The following is an 18704-nucleotide window of genomic DNA, read 5'->3' as shown; positions in this document are numbered from 1 at the left end:
GTAAAACTAGCATGAGTGATAAGTTGGACAAATGTAATACTAATCTAGCAAAGAGAAATAAACGTATTTTTATGAATAATCCATTGTGAAAGGGTCCTTCTGTAGTAACGCCGCGGGTAGACAAACAAAAAATAAATTTTAGAGGGAATACAGCCCCCGGCGAGGATCGAACTCGCGGCCTTTCGCTTACGAAGCGAACGCAATACCACTATGCTACGGAGGCGTTTTTGATTATTGATTTTATTATGGTTCTATTTATTTGGTGTGTAGTAATTAATAAGCTTTTCTTCAGAAGAAAATTAACTATCAAGCTGATGAAAACGCAAGTATATTGGACCTTATCACCTTACATTGTCACATGAGTGGGCCTAAATTTAAGTTATGATTATGGGTGTTCTCCTAAATCGTTATTTGCATGACTTCACATTTTATGGGCGTTAACTCAAATAGTCGCAATGGGCCTTTTTTCCAAAGCATGTTTCACCCCAAATATGTAGTGGAATTTTCATTTCTCAATTGTCTATATATTATCAAACCAAGTGAACTCCGAATCAGAATCAAAATGGAGAAGAATCAGTTTCTTTGGTAGACACAGTAGAGAGCTGGCAGAAAGTAGAAACCAACTGACCTGTCGATTTCAATGTGAATGAAATGATGAAACATCTGAGAACTAATAATAGCCGTCGATTTAAACATCAATTAATCTTAATTAATTCAACCAATAAAAACAAAATATTATATAATTGATTACAAATATCAAATGGTATTTGAATTTTTTTTTTATCAAAAGTAACATCAATTATTTTACATCAAAAATATTTTTTTAAACATCAAAAACATCAAATAAATGAAAGAGGGAAATAATATATTACAAAACTCTTTTTCAATTAAATAAAAAATAAAAGAAATGTAAGAAAATGAAAAGAATTTAAGACTAAATTATTTTAAAATATTGATTGGGAAAAGGAGAAAAAAAATCCAGTGGGATTCATTTAGAGTACGGATCCAAATCATATCTCATAGGAAACCCATGCAGGAACAGTACATTTTCAGCTCTTAAATGCTGACTTTGTCTGACACATGATCTGCTCAGTAATTACGTGGCGGAACACTTAAAACAATCGGACGGTTATAGTATCTTCTTCACTACACACCATTCGATTGAGAGGGTGAAGGATATATAGATAGAATTAAGCGTTTAGTCATTTCGTGTGTGTGACATTTATAAAAATCGATCGAGAGCAAGGAGACAGCTTCGGATTATCCGTCTTTTCTTTTCAGAATGTGCAAACTTTGAGAAAAATATTGTAGTTCAAAACAGGAGAGAGCTTGGTTTTATTTCCCTGCTGCTTTCGAAGAGAGACCACAAGGTTTTCGTTTGACTCTTACATTTGTTTATAGTATACCGATGAATCTAAGCTTAGAATAGCTATAGCTTCTGTGTCTTTACGATAAACTTTGTACTGTGTTTAACCTGGCGAGACAGATAAATAGTACCATTCTTACACCTTTTTTTTATCTTCTGTGTTTTTCTCACTATATGAAAATTGAAAATTTCCTGCTTCTTTTCAAAAAAATTATGATGTGAGCGAGGTATATCACGGGTTGAATGTTACAAAGCCTCCCTTTAATATCTCTTTTTTTCTTTGTAACTGATTATATATCTCTTTTTGTTACATAACAACAAAAAATAATGTCTTTTTAGTTTCTTGTCTTTCTTTTCTAAAGAAGAAGCAGATTCTTCGAGAGACACGAGAAACGATCTTTATAACTTTTCTCTCTTTTAAGTTTTAACATCTTTTTTACTTTTCTCTCTTTTTCTTTTATTCTTGTGTAAGTAACTAAAGTGTCTGATACTTTGTTTTGTTTTGCACAGATGTGGAACTGAGATTTTTCTTTCTCTCTTTACAACCTCCTCTTGAGTGTTTCTTCTTCACACCTCTTTTTTTTTTAGTGGTGAAGAAAGGAGACAGGGTGAATCGTAAAATGGAAGATGTGAGACGTGGAGGAGTAACCAATCGATTTTCCAATAAAATATCTCGTAATTTCCATATCTTTAATTTTAAAAATCCCAAAATTATCTCTTGTTTTTGTCTCTTTGCATTTAAACTTGTTGTCCTCATTAGCTCTGTTTTTTTCTTTTATATATTCTCATGGAAGTAGGAAAGTCAAAGAAAGGAATGTTTAAGAAACTGGGTTTATCTGATGCTGAGAAGATGATGCGTTACAAGTGTCCTTCTTCCGATTTAGAAACTGACGTCTCTTCTAAGAAGAAGATGAAGAAGTCTAACCTTCCCAGAAAGGTAACTTCTTCATCTATACGTAAACTCAATCTACTTCACTACAACAATTCCCTTCATATTTAATCTTTCTTTCTTATTTTTTTTCTCTCTTCTTCAGGACACTAATGGTGTGGATCATCATGCCTCTGTACCAAGGAAGCTTCGTTCAGGTTCCTTGTTTGTGTCCCAATGACATACTTTTACTCTACCAAATCTATATTTTTAGTAAAAAAAAAATTCACTATTATCTCTCTTTTGGTGAACTTTGTATGGCAGCCATGAAGAAGAGGAATCTTGAATATGTTAAGAAGAAAAATCAAGAAATGGTTGTTTTTTGATTGATGTGACTAAATGCTCCTTTTTTGTAGAGCAATATAGTTTAGTAAAATAAACAGTATTTCAGTAAATGATTTTTTTTTTGTTATTGTATTTGTTAGGATGCAAAAGCTAATGTTCCTGAGTCCATTTCAAAAGATGAGAAAGAAGTTGCGGAGACGCTATACGGTTTAGCTGATATGTTTACTGACACTAACTCCATTGATAGTGATCCTTTCTTATCTGATGGCAAAGAAACCAGCAAAGTTGACTCAATCTTGGTTGTGGAAACTGCATCACTTGAACCTGCGGCTTCATTTCTCTCTTCAGCCAAACCTAAGCAGATTGATGAGGAGCCGTTACAGCAGCAAGATCCTAACCAAGGCAGCTTAACAGGGTTTGTACCTGACTTCCCCTTTAATAACTTTTCTTTTGATTTAGTTTATGTAATTACTTTCTTAATAGACTGAAGCAAAACAGCTCAGTGAATGTGAGTGATGCAGCGTTAAGCACAAGAGCCTTCGAAACAAGGGTTGCAACAAGTGATATCGACTATAAGAGCAACGGTAACAAAAACTCTTTTACAAACTTTGTATCAGATATATAAGTGATTTGAGTTAAAAACAAACTGTTGTCCTAACACTAACTTATTTGCGTTAAAAAAGGTCTTGCGCTGTGGCCTGGGCTATCTTCAACCACTCAATCCAGCTCCCACGTTCTTTCAGAGTAACTCTTAACCCTTTAATCATCGGTTAATTTTTAAAAAAAAATTCAGCTGATTATTCTTTATTCAAACCAGGCCATCTTCTACAAAGCTTCCACATTGGATGATGGGTCAAGCTGTTTCTCCTACCAAGAATGCTTCACCCTTGAGTGACCCGTTAAGAGTCCGTCCGAGAAAGTTGAAGAGATGCGCCTCCCACATTTACATTTGTCGTCTAATCAAAGCGTTACAGACCAGTTATAGTAGTCCCGTGGCACTTCTTAACCAAACCGAAGAAAGATCTTTAAAAACGTCATCCAAGAGGTATCAAAATCCACTTCTGCTCGATTTAGGCAAGACACGTAATCCAAAACCCGTTCAAGAAAACATGACTCAGCTTGATCTCGAGCTTTATGCACCACACACTACACAGAAACATGTAAACATATACATATTAACTGTTCTCGTCTTTGGTTAGTTCTTTTTTTAAATCTGATTCTAATCTCTTTTCATGAAACAGGACTACGACTTCCTGTCTCTCTCATCACAACCTCATTTCCCATTCCCAAACTCGTTTCCACAGTATCCAATCTCTGGAGCTTACAATAGCCAACTCTCACCTGCGCCTTCTAGCCATCAGGTGACACAACTTACTCTCTCTTCTGATCAGTTATCTTTTGCATGTAAGTAATGATGCATGTGACTTTCATCTTGTAGATGCAGCAAATGTCTCCTTATCTAGCTAGTCGATTCCAAACCGCTTACAACGCAAACCAGCAGCAGCAGCTACAGCTTCAGAAAAGGCTGTGGGCTAATCAGTTCAGACAACCAACAAGTAGAAACTCTATGCCGCCATTATCAAACCAACACAGTAAATCAAGCCTCTCCTTAAACATGACTAGTATTCAACCTCTACACGTTGCTTCCTCCCCAAGGTACAGCAACAATATATCTCAACAGCAATACTGTCTCATGGCTGCTTCTGCAGCAGCAATGTCAATGAGCCATCGCCATAACAATAATCCTTCAGGCACGGTGATGAACAGACAAGAACATCATTTCCCACTTATCTACGAAGACACAAGAACACCACTGCATTTACTCTGCAACGAGCAGTCGTGAAGATGTTCTGATTTATAGTTAAAAACAGAGTTCTGTTTCTGTCTTTGCCGGAATTTGAGATGGTGTTTTTTCATCAGGTGGTGAAAATAGGATGAAGTAGGATTGTCAGAGAGAGATGACTGAACCCTACTTGTTTGAGAAAACTCTTTAATGTCTCTTTATGTAAATGATCAACGTGTTCTGAAAAGGATAAAGTTCCAAGTAGATTTTTAAAGGATCTTTTGGGTTTTCTTGTGCATCAAGCTAATAAACTCCAACAAAGCCTCTGTATAATAAAATCATTTTGATTGGACTAGTTCCTTACTTAATAACTTAATACAAAAAAAATTATGGAAAATAGAGAAATTTTCAAAATACCAATCTCTTTATCAAAATATAAAATAACTAAATTACTCCAAACCGTAAATTCTTGTCCTAATTCCACTTCTTAAATAATAAACTGCAAACCATTATCACTAATTCCAACTCTAAATATAAAATAGAGAATTATTTTTAATTAAATTTATATATTTTTTAAAAAACTCTGTGTGCTATTTTAAAACCAAAAAAGTGTTTTAATGTTATCTTAGGTATTTTTTTCAATTTCTTTTCAATCTACAACTCACGCACGTAAACTCATATTTCAATTTCAATTTGAAACTATGATATGAAAAATACACTAGTACAAATTCTTTGTTTTTTAATGAACAATCTTATATATAAGTTATATTCCATAAATATTGTTTTAAAAGAAGAACATTCTGAAGAAGTGGAGATGAAGAAACTAATATGCTTTGCGTCGTCTTGTCACTCAATTCTTAAGCCATCATGCTATAAGCAAAGCTTATGTATCTCTCTACTTCGTCACAGAGCTAAGAAGCAGACACATGATGGAGTCTATGAAGAGAGCAGAGATCGACACAACGGCACCGTTTAAAACCGTCAAAGAAGCTGTAGCTTTGTTTGGCGAGAGAGTCTTAGCCAGCCAAGTGTATTCCAATCATCTCAAAGTGGTAAGTCCCATTCTATTATCTATATATCTATTTGATTTCGAGATTATGGCAATACCATTGATGAAGAAACAGATGGAGGGCGAGAAACTTGAGGATCCAGCAAAGATTGAGACAGAACTTGAAGAGACAAAACACAATCTCAAAAGAGCAAAAGAAGAAAGCATGCAAATGAGAGACTCTTTGTCTTCTCTCAAGGAAGAGCTTGAAAGGACAAAACAAGAGCTTCAGAAGCTAAGAGTAGTTCCTGAGGAACCAGTAACTAAAGTCGATGATACTGTTTTCAAAACCAAGTTCGAAGTGTTGGTTCCTGATGATGGACTCATTAGTACTAGTCCAAGGTTGAGAACGATGAGTGAGAAGAGATATGTGAAATTTTTGAACCCTACGACGGATGATAATAATGGTACGGTGGTGGATATGTTTCTTGAGAGACACCCTTCGATGAGAAAGAAGGAGAAGAAGACGGCGAAGAAGAAAAGTTTGATCCCTTTGTTCATGGGAGGAATTTTCTCAAAGAAAAAGGTTTTGCAATGAAACAGCTTGGTTTTATAAAATTTTCTTCTCTTTTCTCGTGTGTTTTGTTATAAAATGATAATAATGTCATATGTATGACCTTCGTAAATGGTTATTGAATATCCTGTTTTAAAGAAATAAAAAACATAAATACTCACCGCATGTAAATTATAGGCAATTCTAACAGATTCTTTTTTTCTTTCAAGTCCAAACTAATCTCCAAAATATGTAAAGAATTGTGTAACCTTACCATTTAAATGTCCACATGTTAATCATGATTGATTTTAAAAAAAAAATGAATATAAGGTTTACATGTTTCTAGGAGGAAGCTTATACCGTATTAAAATAACTCGCATTTGGAAAACAAGTTCTCCTAACAAGATCAAACTTGTGACTATTTAGATTTATATTAGGTATACTAAAACAATTAGCAATTCTTCTTCGTTGGTTTAAGAAATGGTGCAACACGAAGATTTTCTGGGAAATCACTGATTCTAATATTACTCTTGCATTTTAATTGCAGAGTTTTTCTGAAATAATGCATTAGTGTTGGTATGATCACACCCTAATTATGATTGAATTCACAATTTTGAAAACTCGAGAAACTTAGCTACAATCTCCTATATATGAGTATTTCAACCTAGATGGAAATGCTAGAAAAATCTAAGAAAACTAGACTCCTAAAAAATGTTCACATAGTTACATCCATTTCTTTTCAAAGTATGATAGGTTGAAAACTATGAAAATGCTAGAAAGTTTTAAAAAACTATAGTCCTAAAAATGTGGATAATTTATAAATGGCCATATATAATATAAGTGTTTCAAAATCACAACAACTCAAATAAAACAAAATAAAAGCAAAGCCTCGAATCAAATGTTATAGCAACAAAAAAAGGAGAAACATGTGAGCTTTTGAGATGTGATTAAACGTAAAAACAGTCACGATCCTCTACATGACGACCTCCATGATCCGCATCACAAGACATAGCGGAAGACTTATTAAAGAACTCTATGCAATCTGCGATAGCTTCATTGTAGTGTACGTGAGAAGAATAGTACGAACTACTGCAAGATATCTTCGGCGGCTCAAACCTCTCTCCCTCGCCTGATTTCCTTTGTCGGCGGGAGGAGCAAGGAAGAGTGATGTCGATGAGCCTCATGAGAATCTTTCGAAACTTGTGGAAGAGCTTCATGATGATGATCCTTTATAAAAACCGATCTTGTAAGTTGTAAGAAGGATCTTGTAGGTTTGTCTATATGAATGGTGAAAGGTATAGTTCGTACGTTGATTTTGTTGATAGTTTAATGAAGACAGGTATTCATTTTTCTTATAAAATAAGTCCCAAGTAAATTTGTAATGATTCATCAAGGAGGAAAACATGGAAGAAGAGAGTGTTTCAATGATTAAACCACCAAAGAATTTCTTGAGATGTGTTTATCCTTTGAACATATGTAGGGTCCATCTTAACTATCAAAGCTCTTAATCCAATTTAATTGTCTCGATGTGTATTTAAAAGACTGGAGGTTTCATGAGCATTACTAGTTGCTAGCTATAAACCTTCAGTGACTTTAAAAAGTCAAATAAAATGACATGTGGTTGAACTGATGCCATAGTTACCACCAAAATATAACGTTAACAGTCTTGTTCAACAAAAAAAATCTGCAAACTATAATGTCACTTCTCTTTCTCTATTTTCATTCATTTGATCTATATAAAGAAAAACACGAATCAATTTACGTATGATTAATCATAGGTTAATTTTGCGCTATAATTAATGCATAATTAAAGCTGTAATTAGTGATTACACTCAGACAGAATTTTGTGGTCCTGCATTTAAACTTTGACCTAGTTTTAGGGCACAACATATTTTGGGACCAGTAAGCTAACGTTAGCTTCAAAACATTATTTGTAGAACAAAACAAGAGTTTGATCTAAACAAAAACAAAAGTACATTTAAAAGGCAGATAATGAGGAAATAAATTAGAGAGGAGGAGACATGGAGAGAACATATATGAATTAGGATCCTTATTATAATTTTAAGGTTTTATGACGGTTATGATTATGTCTTGTACTTTAGCTCTTCCTTAAAGATAAAACTAAACCACCTCGATAACTCTTAAATAACTCACTAGTTTATTAATTTCACATAAATTTAATTATATCAAAGAATTTTATAAGATGTTTACGTTGATGAGTGGATTTAGTGCTGCATATAGGGAATGTTTTTTTTAAGGAAGAAGAGTAAAAGACTATTGGGTCTAGATCAGTTGGTTTATAATTCAATTGGTGTACCTTTCAGCCCAAAGTTTTTCTAAGGTAATTAACAGGGTAAGTGTAACAACTAACCATTTCTGAAAAGCCCTTTTATGTTTCCTCATGTTTAATAGATTAGATTATATTTTACTTAGCTGAAAAGCATATTACAGGAAGCTAAGGCCAATTTGACGTTTGTTGCTTATACCTGTATCCCCGTCTCAGTCTAAATCCCAATCTACCTCTCACGCAAGCCATATTTGGCTATTTATATAAAATAACAGAAGCAAGCATTCTAATAGAAAAAAGTACTGAAACAAAAATAGAACCAATTACTTTAAAATGCACATATTCAGCTGAAAGAAGATTCTACAAAACAAAATCTTGTTATGTACCTAATGTGTTTACCATATCAAACATGTTTGGATTATCTCTTTAAAGTAGATAGTAACATAACCGACGCTTGTATCTCTAGATTTGCGATGCACAATCGAGTCTCAACTAGCGACAGAGTGGTTAAGAGGAACTCAGGAGCTGGAGAGTTCAGGTGTTCTATCCAACAACCTAATAGAAACGTCAATGCCGTAGCTTGAATGCTACCAACTTGGAGTCAAAGCTAATTGAGCTGGAGTTTCATTATAGACCAGTACATAATGAGAGTTTGGGCTGCCGTATGTCGCTGATTTCGTTTGCAACCTCAGAGCAAAGGAGTTATATTACTTACTTATCACCAAATAAACACATGTAGCAGCTTCTGACAACGAGGAAAGTTCCAATGTCTGTCTCCTAGTCCTAGCGTGCAAACCCATTACTAAATATGGGTTAATTTTGAACTTATCTGAGTAATACTGTCTTTTAAGTGAAAAAACAGCTTTGCATGGTTATCTAAAACAAATCAGCTTTCCCTAAAATCTAAATATAAGCAAAAGAACTTGGGAGAATAAAACAATATTTACTGAGTACGCATGTGGTAGCAATTATATCACTCTCTGCCACTTCCCACACTGTTTGATGCCCACCCAGTGGGACACCTCCATTATAAAGTTACTGTGGTTAAACAAAAACTACATTTTCGAGTTAAAATCCCAAACCGAGAAGAAACAACAACAAAAAAGCCATGACTAAAATTACACATTAACTTCTTCACTGATCAAGTGATCATAACCATGAGTTATTGACTCACTCTACTAATGTTTTTTCCTAAACTAATCATGAATTTAATGATAATCATTAGCTTGGACTCCTATTTACACTTCATCGTAAATAACCAATAAAAAGATGGGCAGGTTAAGATCTGATGTTTTGATTAACCTAATCTCCCTGCAATATTGAAAAGTTAGAAGCAGTAGCACACTACAAGAAAGAAAAACAAACATTATTTCTTACGTTAAATATTACAAACTCAAGATTCTAAAACTTTGTAAATAACCACGAAGCAAGGTAATATAGCTCTTGGGTTATAAACCACCAGCTCCTCCAGGTTAGAATAAACTCCAGCGTTGACCGCCACAGAGTCAAACACACCGCCGCTCGTAGAAGCTCCAACCGTCGAGTTATCTTCCACTGGAGACTTCTTCTCCTCCACCGTAGAATCCGCCGGTAAATCGACGCGCTTAACTCTCCCAGCGATCACACGACACACAAGCATCACTCTCCTAGCATCATCGCTACACCTCAGCAAATCATCAGCTCTTCCGCTGCTCGCCGTTGTCCTCACACCGCCGCTAGATGCTGCGGCGGCGGCGACTCCTCCGGCGCCGGACTTCCCTTGGAAACCGTGGCGAATCACGTTGCATACGCCGCAGCTGGGGAGATTAGAGCAGAGAGAAGATGAGCCACGAGATCCGAGAGAGCAAGTCAGAGTGGTGCAGTGGAAGCGGAGAAGCTCGTTGCCGTCAGCAGCACAACGAGCGTCTTTTCTTGCGGTTTGAAGCGCACGCGCCTTCACTGCGTCTCGGCAATCTTCGAACCGTTGGATCGTGCGTTGAGTGTTGTGTACTTTTAATATCCGTTCGATCTTACACATTGGACTGTCCTTTTTAAGCCAGCTTGACTTGAATATGATCTCCACTATGTTTCGACCCGAATCTTCCGGACCTAACTCAGAAACTGCAATCAAACGACAACGTTTAAATCAGGGAAGATAAATAAAAGGTCAAAGTTTCAGTACGGTTTGTCAGGTGAAGGTTTTTAATTCTTGTACTAACGAGTAGAAATATGACACGTAATAATATCAAGTGACATTAAATTTAGTTACGAACTGAGACAGCTGTTCATATTTTATAGTACAGATGGTCCCATCCCACCGAAATGTTTCCGAGCAAAAATGACAGGCATGGAAACTATAGAATGTATTGTTTCTCCATTAATATTCCTCTTCTATTTTGTATTTTTCTTTGAGATGCAGTTTATGTGAATTTTAATATAATTACAAACTTTAGCCTAATGCCAAATGTTCATAGTTTTATTTGGTAGATATTATCACCGACAATAACATTGAGATCTTGATTCCTTTAAAAAAATGAGTTTATGCTATAACAAGAAGACATATTCGTTAATTATTGCTTAACAATTATGGTAAATCTTATGGTAAATCCTAGTGTTTATTAACCAAAAACATGTGTACATAGTGCTAATAATTCAATGAATACTACTAAACAAGTAAAGGTTTAATCATCATCTATCACTATGGACTAAGATCTTAAACACACTTTTAGTTCTACAAAATATACTTTGCTTTACCAAGCAAATTGCATTTGTAAATGTCACCGGCCACATGAATAAAAAGATCTTCTTAACACTAGGGTTAACTTTAGTAACGTGACTATACACATAACAAAATTAATATTGTAGCTAGAGCCTAACTAAATACCTTTAACTAAGTGATAAAGTCGACATTAAAGAACAAATAAAATAAAATAAAAAAGCATTACCTGCGTGACGAACCGCTTGATGAAGCTCTAAGCTTTCAAGCTTTGGAAAAACTTCTCCACATTGGGAACAAGCACAAACCCTAGGTGAAATCGGATACCTAAAATTCCAAAAATTAATAAAAAGAAAAATACAAAAAATATAACTACAGTTATTAATTTTATTTGTGTGGTTCATTACCTGCTAGGGTCAACAATCATGTGACATTCGTAACAACCAGAGAGTTTACGGAACTGCATGGCTCTGAACGACGTCGTCGAGGACGACGTGTAGCTTCCGCTGGCGTTGGATCTAGTTGAGCCAGACGTTAGAGACCGAGATGAAGAGCCGTGTTGACCAGGTTTCCGAGTCAGAAGCCGAGTCTCCGAGTCAGGAGTAGCCGATTTAGCTACGTCCGGAGAGTTGTCTGCTCTGTGAACCACGCGAGTGTTGCCGTGAGCCACGTCTCGGAAACTGCATATGGAGCTGCACGACGAGCTGAGCTTGGAAGGTGATAAGTTAGCCGTCGTGGACGGAGCAGGTTGAGAGTTCTTGGATGGGTCGTGAACTCTTGACCCTTCGATTTGTTTGCAAGTCAACAGGTTCTTGATTTGGTCCCATGAAGACGGTTGCTTCTGAGGTGCTGCTGCTTTCTGCTTTTGTGGTTTGTGTGGTTTCTGCGGTTTATGCGGTTGCTCGGTGGGATTCTCGCGTTTCTTGCGTTTGCTAGGCGGTGGAGTATGTTTTGGAGGTTCTGCGTTTTCCGGCAAGATGGTTAGTAAAGCCATTGGAGTTTGAGAGAGAAGCTCTTGAGAATGAGAGAGTTTCTTTTTGGTTCTTTAATTATAAGCTTTTTATTTTGGTGTTGAAATCGAAGATGGATCCGAGATGGGATAATAAGGAGGGAAAACTAAAGTGGTGGGCTCTATCTTTCTTTAATTCTTTATTTACTGTTTTACTTTCTTACCCTTCATTCATTTTTAATTATAAGCTTTTAATTGAAATATAGTGTACTAACCTATATTCAGATATCTAATTTTGTCAGAGCAAAAAATCTTTCTAATTAATTTTGGCATCTGGTTGCTGCTTTGTTAGTTGTAGTGCAATTAATTCTGTATTTTCCTCAAGAACAGTATTTAATATCCATTTTTGAGTTCTGAATTGCTTTTTTATGATAAGAAATTAGTTAGATGAACTTGAAATTAAATCTTTTTGGACGAGCTTGGTTGGCTTGTATGTACTTTAACAGCTAACTGCTTCTGTACATATGTAATTTTCCATTACAGTTTGACCTTCTTAAGGGCTGACTTGGTTGACGTGATAAAGCTAGCATTAGGCGAAATGCAACGAAAGAAATGCGACAAAAGCATCTCTTTGCTATTTATTTGTTTGGTAATTGGTATTATACTTTGGTTTTCTGATTTAATTATGTTTATATAAATTATTTTAAAATTTTGGAGGTTCGGCGCATATAAGCTAGGAAGAAAAATGATTATAGTACATCAAATATATAGTAATAATCCTGCTAAAATAATGTTTTCAACGTATGGACAAAACAATTGTTTAAACAGATCAAGATTACACGTTAAACAACAGACAAGGTCTTTGGAAACTTCGTATTTGGAACTGTGATTACGAATTTCAAATGTTCTATATGTCTCGGATTGAATTTTTCAATGACTTTAGTTTTTTAATCTCTTATATATAAATTCTGCTAATTTTATTCTACTTGTATCTATTTTATGTTAGAATCAGTATCTCTATAAGTATCTATAGTTGGAAAATGTTGTCCTTCGTGTTAATAAGAATTTGATTTTGGACAAGATAACTTAGGGTGTCAGAAATTAATTTCACTACAGTAAATAGTGATGGAGTTACACTTGAAGTTAGTGTAAAAAGTATGGGACAATGCATTTACTAATAGTATGATACAAAATTAATGCGCCAAATAAAAGAATATTATAGCATTAATTCACAACACAATGTAACTCAGCTTGCTTATTTTTAGGTTGTGACATTAATTACAATTAAACCCACCACAATAATCTGAGTAATTTGTATTAATCATTCATCAAAACCATAAAGTAAATTAATCATAAGGGTTAGAATTGACCGTTGACCGGATGTAAAAATCGAAGACCTTCACATTCGCCGCAATATTTGGATTTACCACGCAGTCGATTTGGCCTTCCCACTTGTCGTATTCCACATTTGTCCCTCTCTTTTGCATCCACTCTAATAACCCTAGTTGTACAATTCATAAGAGATCATTTATAAAGTCTTTTCATTTAATTTTGCAAATAATTACATTTTATAATTTATATAGCAATATAGGTATCATTTTGACAAAGAAAAGTAGCGCGGGGTCTTTGAGAATGTGTTTGTATGTTAACAAGTTTGAAATTCAAAACCAATTGTTACGTACGCATAACATTTAAATATTATTGTTACTCCGGTGACAATGGAATTTATTGGACTGACAGAAAATTTACTCCACCTGCATGCATGTTAAAGAATCTCTAATAAGCACGTGGATGATCAGCATTAGTCTCTGGTTAGTAATTTTCCCCGTATATAACTTCAAAACTGATATAAATATTAGTATTACCCATCTTGTATTGCAGTAAAGAGAACTTCCAATTCCCAATTTGTATAACTTCAAGTGCTTTTTAACATGTATTAAATACAGAGCCACGAACGATATAAGATTTTTAAAACACCGACAGAGAGAGAGATAGAAAACTTCGCATGTACACAATATTTTTGAATATAGCTATCAATTATGGATCTTTTAATGAATTTCTTCAGTCTTTTTGTTATTTGTTAGATATTAGATTTTATGTGACAAACAAGAGGAGATATTTCTAGATACAAAATGTTTGTTTACTCTCTTGATAATGTATTCTTTTACGATGATTTAAACTTCTAAAGTGCACGTGTGATTAGGGGTCATAAAAGATTTGGCAACACGGTTCAAATAAAAGATAAAAAGCTGGAGACAAATGTGTCCCCATTTCGTATAATCATAAAGTTTATGAACCAAATCAAGCCCCGCAAGGGATCCCTTGCGTAACGTTTGTAATTGAATTACATCTCCCACCCAAAAATATTGATCAAGATCCCTCATTTCAAAAATTTACAAACTATATCATCATGTTATAATATATAAATACTTTAGGTTTCAATCAACTTGATTTAATAGCATTCAAATTCATCATATATGTTACATATTAACTTATTAAAAAAACAAACTAAACAATAATGTGGTCGAACATTTTGTTTACGAATTTTCAAATAAAGTTCAAACATAACGTCTTTCGACGCTGTTAACTTTTTTTTAACTCGCTTTAAGTTTTGAAAAGCCTAAGCATGATACTGTAAACACTTTAATGAAAGTCTACAGTTACAATCTATTTTGATACTAACAAACTTGTAACAACTGCATTATATTTCTTTTGCACACTCAATCTATAATCAAGTAACTTGTTGGAAATTAGATGTGAGAAAACGAGACCTGTCTTGGAACTGACTACCTAAAAATTCTCTCATTATTTGTTGTGTTGCTCAGAGAGAATAAAAAAAAGAGTGGTGAAATATAAGATGTTCTTGCTGACACTCTTTTAGTTTCACACTGAATCGAATCATACAACAAACTTCATATCATCAGTTAATGCGATTGATTGAGAAGATAAGATATACAATAACTTCTATTCAAAATGGTCCCTAACTCTTAATAGTGGATTCACCTATCATTCGTTTGCTTCTTAAATTATTGGTCTCTCGACAACTCCCTGTTTTGGGACTTTCTTTACACGTTACATCAAATTAATTTGGTTATTGTACGTACATTACAGTATGAAATATCTCTAGAAAATTATGTAAATATTGATGTTGTTTAACCATGTAATGATGATACGTCACAACTTGTAACCCTGTGGTCCTATGGTGTGTATCGTTTTTTACTTTAAGAACTTTCATTCTTTACATTACTTTGTACAGTGTTTTAAAATAAAGATCGACCATGGAGACATGAACGGGCAAGTGATTGGGCCTATATTGGGTGTGTGGAGAAGGATTTATGTTTAGGCCCATAATAGCCTGATTATAATAATGCTAAGCCATTACATCTGAAATATGAAACTTGCACGAACCACATATGATTTTTAAATGATTCTTTATTTATGTTTTGATATTATTTAGTCCTATTAAATATTAATAAACAAAGTAAGACACAAAGTTGTATTGAAAACCATGTGTTTCCCCAATACTTTCCCACCTAAGTCAGCCTTTTAGTCTTTCTTCGTGGATGACTCTGTCTCAGGTACGGTGTCTTTGTTTTGTGTCATCTTCAGAGTTGTATCACCAAGTTCAGGTGGTATTATCTCTTTCCCTTCCTGTCAACAAACAGAAAAGTTGATTACCGTAACTCCGGACAGTAAAAATGTTAAAAAAAATGAGACGTAGAGGTGAAGGAACTAAATTAGCATAATTAGTACCTTAGACTGACGTTTGGGTGATGATTGTTCAGCAATATACTGCAATATCTCAAAGAATCTTGTATGTCCATGATTGATTGCTTTTTGGAGGTATATCATTGCCATATCTCCAGCTCTGGTCTTTACTTCAGTCAAGCTGCGGTCAATTTCATTTTCATGCTTTGAGACATATGGCTTGAAGAAAGAGTCGTAAACGTATGTAGTTCCCTGATATTAGAGAGTACATAAGGCCAGTAGAATCAGAATGATATTTTTTTTATATACTTATCTATCTCAAAAAGGCTTTTTACTTACTTTGGTTTTTGGGAACCAGAGATAAATAAAGAAAGCCAACTTAGCTTCACTATACATCGGTAACCTTCATAAAGAAAAAGAAAATAAGAATACAACAACATAAGGCAACTGTTATCACGAGTCAATAAGAGCGCTTACCAGGAAACAAGAGTATCACCAACTCTTTCAAAAATTGTCAAAGCAGCTACAAGAATCCTGCAAGATACAATAATAACGTAAACCTCAAGGTACTAGGATAGAAAATAAAAGAAATACACTATGATGATTTTATCTATATACCAATATTGGCACCAGAACTGGAGTTGTAGAATCTCAGGCTTGTTCTGTTCAACCGTTTTGAAACACTCATAAGCAGGATATGCATATCCAAACACCATCCTGTCAACCATTAAAATAGTAATTTATAAAAACACAAAAAGAAAATATTAAGGTTTTTAGGAATTATAACATACAGAAGCCCTCTTGTAAGAAACGATCCAATCATTGTAGCCACCCTGGTAACGATAAAAACATTAGAAAAAAAAACGAAACTGCTGATCAACGTTACGTTCTGAACTAGTGCATAATTTGATGTCTAAGTTCATAGACGAAGAAACCACTTATACAAGTACAACATATAACATTCACAACCGAACACAAGTCGTGAAATCATGTGGAGAAGCAGTTTAAACGGTTGATCAATAACTTACCCTATATGAGAAAAACGTCAAGAATGATTTTGGAGATCTCTCGAACAAACGATGTGAATGGCGACGTTTGCGTTTCTCGGTGTAGAAAGCGAGAAGGAGGAGAAGGGGGGGTTATGATAAGGACAACAAAAACTAAAGTCCTTAAAAGAAAGAACGAAGCAAAAGCAAACGGTTGCGTTTCGTATCGATCGTGACTTGCGAATCCTTTTTTCCAAAAAATATATTTTGTTCTCTACTTGTGAGTTGATACTTGAAACAGTTCCCGGTTCATATTCGAACCGTTGGTTTAGCATTTGTTGACGGTTACGATCTTCTACAATTTTCGAGCGGGTGGGTGTGTACCGGAAAAGGCGATAATTAAAAAAAAGAGTTGAGTAAGGCCACGTGGACAAATCTTAGCCGCAGTGAGTAATCTAGTGGCTGAGATCAACTCAAAACCACTGGTTCTTCTTCTTCTTCGTCTTCCTCCTCTCATCTTCGCGCCATCGAGAAAAATGCCAGTTTCAACAGCTCCGTCTCCGCCTCGTCTTCAATCTCCGTTCATCCACCGTCCAATCAATGCCACTCCGTCTTCTTCCCGTTCACTCTCCGCGAGGAATCTCCGTTCGCCGTCAACGTCTTCTTATCCGCGAATCAAATCAGAAGTCGACACGAACACGGTTAGATCCTTATTCGCCTGCGCTATATCAGATTTGATCTCACACTCTGATTATCGAATTTGGTTTTCGTTATAGGTAATCGCAATCTCTGTAGGCGTGGCGAGCGTCGCGTTGGGAATCGGAATCCCTGTCTTCTACGAGACGCAGATCGACAACGCCGTGAGTCTCACGTTCTCTTATCCATGCCTAGGGTTTAGCTTAATCGATTCTCATTGGTGTGAAATGAAGTTTAACAGTGTTTAGTGTTTGATCTTTCTACATAGGCTAAGAGAGAGAACACTCAACCTTGTTTCCCTTGCAATGGCACTGGTGCTCGTATGTGAAATCGATTCAAATCCATCCTCTCTCAAACCTGTTTTGTGATGTTTATAAGCTGAATATTATGTGTTCTTGATGATGGGAGCAGAGAAGTGCAGATTGTGTGTGGGAAGTGGGAACGTGACGGTAGAGCTTGGTGGAGGAGAGAAGGAAGTGTCGAGCTGTATCAACTGTGATGGTGCTGGTTCCTTGACTTGCACTACTTGTCAAGGCTCTGGTGTTCAACCTCGATACCTTGATCGAAGGTACACGATTAGAAGCCAACTCTGTTTTTTTTTTTTTTTGCGCATTGTATTGATTGATACTAACACACATGTTTCTTGTTATGGTCAGGGAGTTCAAGGATGATGACTAGATATCTTTGCACCTGATTACGATATGAAAAGAGTCTCTTCTCCTCCCTCCCCCTCTCATAGTTATTCATTGTGTGTCGACCTTTGTACAATACTGTATTTTTTTGTTCACCAAATGTGTAAGAAATCATGACCTTGTAACAGTTGAAGGAAAGTTTCCTGCACTTGAACTTTCAACCATGTCAAGCGTAACCTGTTAGCTTTAAGAGAGAGATATAAAAGTAGACGCACCTTCATCCACATTTCCAGTCTCGTCAAGTGCATTGATTCTGTTTGTGATACTAGCCTGGCATCTTCCGTTTTCAAACCAGCCATCAGAGCAGGCAGCAAAAAGCTTGTCAAGAGACGGTGTCCATCTCTTTCTGGATGGACGCTTTTGCTTTGATTGTTGTTGTTGATCAGCTTCAATATCCATCATCATCATCATCAGGGATTCAAATACAAGACAAGAGTATTTACACCAGACAGTGATTAAGAAAATGACATACCACCACTTTTTTTTGGAACATATAAAAAGAGAGAGAATTAAATATTCAAACAGGCTCAGGAAATGCAGATTGCAACGGAGCCCTACTTTTTTGATCATATGCCCAATAATTCCAAAGTCATCCTGCTGACTAAATTTTGATTAAACTGAACAAGATTTTCCTAATCCCATTAAAAAATAGCAGTTTTTCTCTGTTATCACAACTCACTCTAATACTGAACAAGAACAAGATTTTTTTTTTAAAAATATATCATGTGATACTAATGAATTAATGTGACTAAATCGTAATAAATTCAGTCACATTTACAAGGCCCATC

At 35.3% G+C, this 18704-nt stretch overlaps 6 protein-coding genes and 1 non-coding gene across 15 annotated transcripts; 3 read left to right on the top strand and 4 right to left on the bottom strand.

Annotated features, from left to right (window-relative positions):
• Positions 1 to 151: 151 nt before the first annotated feature.
• TRNAT-CGU lies at positions 152 to 223 on the bottom strand. Its single transcript has one exon. It is a non-coding gene; the product is annotated as a tRNA-Thr (tRNA).
• A 936-nt stretch (positions 224 to 1159) lies between these two features.
• LOC106421689 lies at positions 1160 to 4641 on the top strand. 8 transcript variants are annotated; one of them, XM_048736280.1, is made up of 11 exons: positions 1160 to 1370; positions 1877 to 2041; positions 2161 to 2303; positions 2401 to 2452; positions 2559 to 2608; positions 2720 to 2994; positions 3078 to 3163; positions 3263 to 3323; positions 3397 to 3739; positions 3821 to 3940; positions 4018 to 4641. In XM_048736280.1, exons 2-11 carry the CDS (start codon positions 1987 to 1989, stop codon positions 4420 to 4422), a joined length of 1590 nt encoding a protein of 529 aa, XP_048592237.1. In that variant the 5' UTR covers positions 1160 to 1370; positions 1877 to 1986; the 3' UTR covers positions 4423 to 4641. The 8 variants fall into 8 exon arrangements, with proteins under 8 accessions (XP_048592237.1, XP_013717985.2, XP_048592236.1 ...); XM_013862531.3 differs by having other exon boundaries at positions 3063 to 3163; XM_048736279.1 differs by having other exon boundaries at positions 1161 to 1370; positions 2164 to 2303; positions 3063 to 3163.
• Positions 4642 to 5191: 550 nt separating this feature from the next.
• Positions 5192 to 6125, top strand: LOC106421578 (WEB family protein At1g75720-like). 2 transcript variants are annotated; one of them, XM_013862407.3, is made up of 2 exons: positions 5192 to 5414; positions 5487 to 6125. In XM_013862407.3, exons 1-2 carry the CDS (start codon positions 5289 to 5291, stop codon positions 5946 to 5948), a joined length of 588 nt encoding a protein of 195 aa, XP_013717861.1. In that variant the 5' UTR covers positions 5192 to 5288; the 3' UTR covers positions 5949 to 6125. The 2 variants fall into 2 exon arrangements, with proteins under 2 accessions (XP_013717861.1, XP_048592240.1); XM_048736283.1 differs by having other exon boundaries at positions 5226 to 5414; positions 5481 to 6125.
• A 213-nt stretch (positions 6126 to 6338) lies between these two features.
• BNAANNG09000D lies at positions 6339 to 8463 on the bottom strand. The gene has a single exon (XM_048736284.1). The coding sequence runs from the start codon at positions 7118 to 7120 to the stop codon at positions 6851 to 6853; it is 270 nt and encodes an 89-aa protein (XP_048592241.1). The 5' UTR covers positions 7121 to 8463; the 3' UTR covers positions 6339 to 6850.
• A 1078-nt stretch (positions 8464 to 9541) lies between these two features.
• Positions 9542 to 11975, bottom strand: LOC106421672. The gene is made up of 3 exons (XM_013862514.3): positions 11293 to 11975; positions 11115 to 11212; positions 9542 to 10290 (listed from the first exon to the last, which is right to left on the bottom strand). Exons 1-3 carry the CDS (start codon positions 11877 to 11879, stop codon positions 9584 to 9586), a joined length of 1392 nt encoding a protein of 463 aa, XP_013717968.2. The 5' UTR covers positions 11880 to 11975; the 3' UTR covers positions 9542 to 9583.
• A 3275-nt stretch (positions 11976 to 15250) lies between these two features.
• LOC106421586 (putative HVA22-like protein g) lies at positions 15251 to 16689 on the bottom strand. The gene is made up of 7 exons (XM_013862415.3): positions 16571 to 16689; positions 16334 to 16375; positions 16161 to 16259; positions 16020 to 16076; positions 15882 to 15945; positions 15588 to 15794; positions 15251 to 15485 (listed from the first exon to the last, which is right to left on the bottom strand). Exons 2-7 carry the CDS (start codon positions 16363 to 16365, stop codon positions 15381 to 15383), a joined length of 564 nt encoding a protein of 187 aa, XP_013717869.2. The 5' UTR covers positions 16366 to 16375; positions 16571 to 16689; the 3' UTR covers positions 15251 to 15380.
• Positions 16690 to 16819: 130 nt separating this feature from the next.
• LOC106421691 (protein disulfide-isomerase LQY1, chloroplastic) lies at positions 16820 to 18072 on the top strand. Its single transcript, XM_013862536.3, has 5 exons — positions 16820 to 17229; positions 17305 to 17388; positions 17493 to 17544; positions 17636 to 17792; positions 17881 to 18072. The coding sequence occupies exons 1-5, from the start codon at positions 17065 to 17067 to the stop codon at positions 17900 to 17902; spliced, it is 480 nt and encodes a 159-aa protein (XP_013717990.1). The 5' UTR covers positions 16820 to 17064; the 3' UTR covers positions 17903 to 18072.
• Positions 18073 to 18704: the final 632 nt, after the last annotated feature.

The sequence above is a fragment of the Brassica napus genome, chromosome A7 (genome assembly GCF_020379485.1).
Source record: "Brassica napus cultivar Da-Ae chromosome A7, Da-Ae, whole genome shotgun sequence".
NCBI lineage: Eukaryota > Viridiplantae > Streptophyta > Magnoliopsida > Brassicales > Brassicaceae > Brassica > Brassica napus.
Note: the sequence above shows the minus strand (reverse complement) of the source record. Positions and strands in the feature narration are given on the sequence as shown.

Bases quoted from the DNA above. Each gene is read 5' to 3' on its own strand.
- LOC106421586 (XM_013862415.3), bottom strand. From the start codon at position 16,365: ATGATTGGATCGTTTCTTACAAGAGGGCTTCT. The intron at 16,260-16,333 runs GTATGTTATAAT...AATGGTTGACAG, and splicing joins TTTCTTACAAGAGGGCTTCT to GATGGTGTTTGGATATGCAT. The intron at 16,077-16,160 runs GTATATAGATAA...TGTATCTTGCAG, and splicing joins CAGTTCTGGTGCCAATATTG to GATTCTTGTAGCTGCTTTGA.
- LOC106421578 (XM_048736283.1), top strand. From the start codon at position 5,289: ATGATGGAGTCTATGAAGAGAGCAGAGATCGACACAACGGCACCGTTT. The intron at 5,415-5,480 runs GTAAGTCCCATT...CCATTGATGAAG, and splicing joins ATTCCAATCATCTCAAAGTG to AAACAGATGGAGGGCGAGAA.
- LOC106421672 (XM_013862514.3), bottom strand. From the start codon at position 11,879: ATGGCTTTACTAACCATCTTGCCGGAAAACGCAGAACCTCCAAAACAT. The intron at 11,213-11,292 runs GTAATGAACCAC...TTGGAATTTTAG, and splicing joins ATGATTGTTGACCCTAGCAG to GTATCCGATTTCACCTAGGG. The intron at 10,291-11,114 runs GTAATGCTTTTT...GTTTGATTGCAG, and splicing joins TCAAGCGGTTCGTCACGCAG to TTTCTGAGTTAGGTCCGGAA.
- LOC106421689 (XM_022689239.2), top strand. From the start codon at position 1,987: ATGGAAGATGTGAGACGTGGAGGAGTAACCAATCGATTTTCCAATAAA. The intron at 2,609-2,719 runs GTTGTTTTTTGA...TGTATTTGTTAG, and splicing joins AGAAGAAAAATCAAGAAATG to GATGCAAAAGCTAATGTTCC. The intron at 3,164-3,262 runs GTAACAAAAACT...GCGTTAAAAAAG, and splicing joins TATCGACTATAAGAGCAACG to GTCTTGCGCTGTGGCCTGGG.
- BNAANNG09000D (XM_048736284.1), bottom strand. From the start codon at position 7,120: ATGAAGCTCTTCCACAAGTTTCGAAAGATTCTCATGAGGCTCATCGAC.
- LOC106421691 (XM_013862536.3), top strand. From the start codon at position 17,065: ATGCCAGTTTCAACAGCTCCGTCTCCGCCTCGTCTTCAATCTCCGTTC. The intron at 17,389-17,492 runs GTGAGTCTCACG...CTTTCTACATAG, and splicing joins AGACGCAGATCGACAACGCC to GCTAAGAGAGAGAACACTCA. The intron at 17,793-17,880 runs GTACACGATTAG...TGTTATGGTCAG, and splicing joins CCTCGATACCTTGATCGAAG to GGAGTTCAAGGATGATGACT.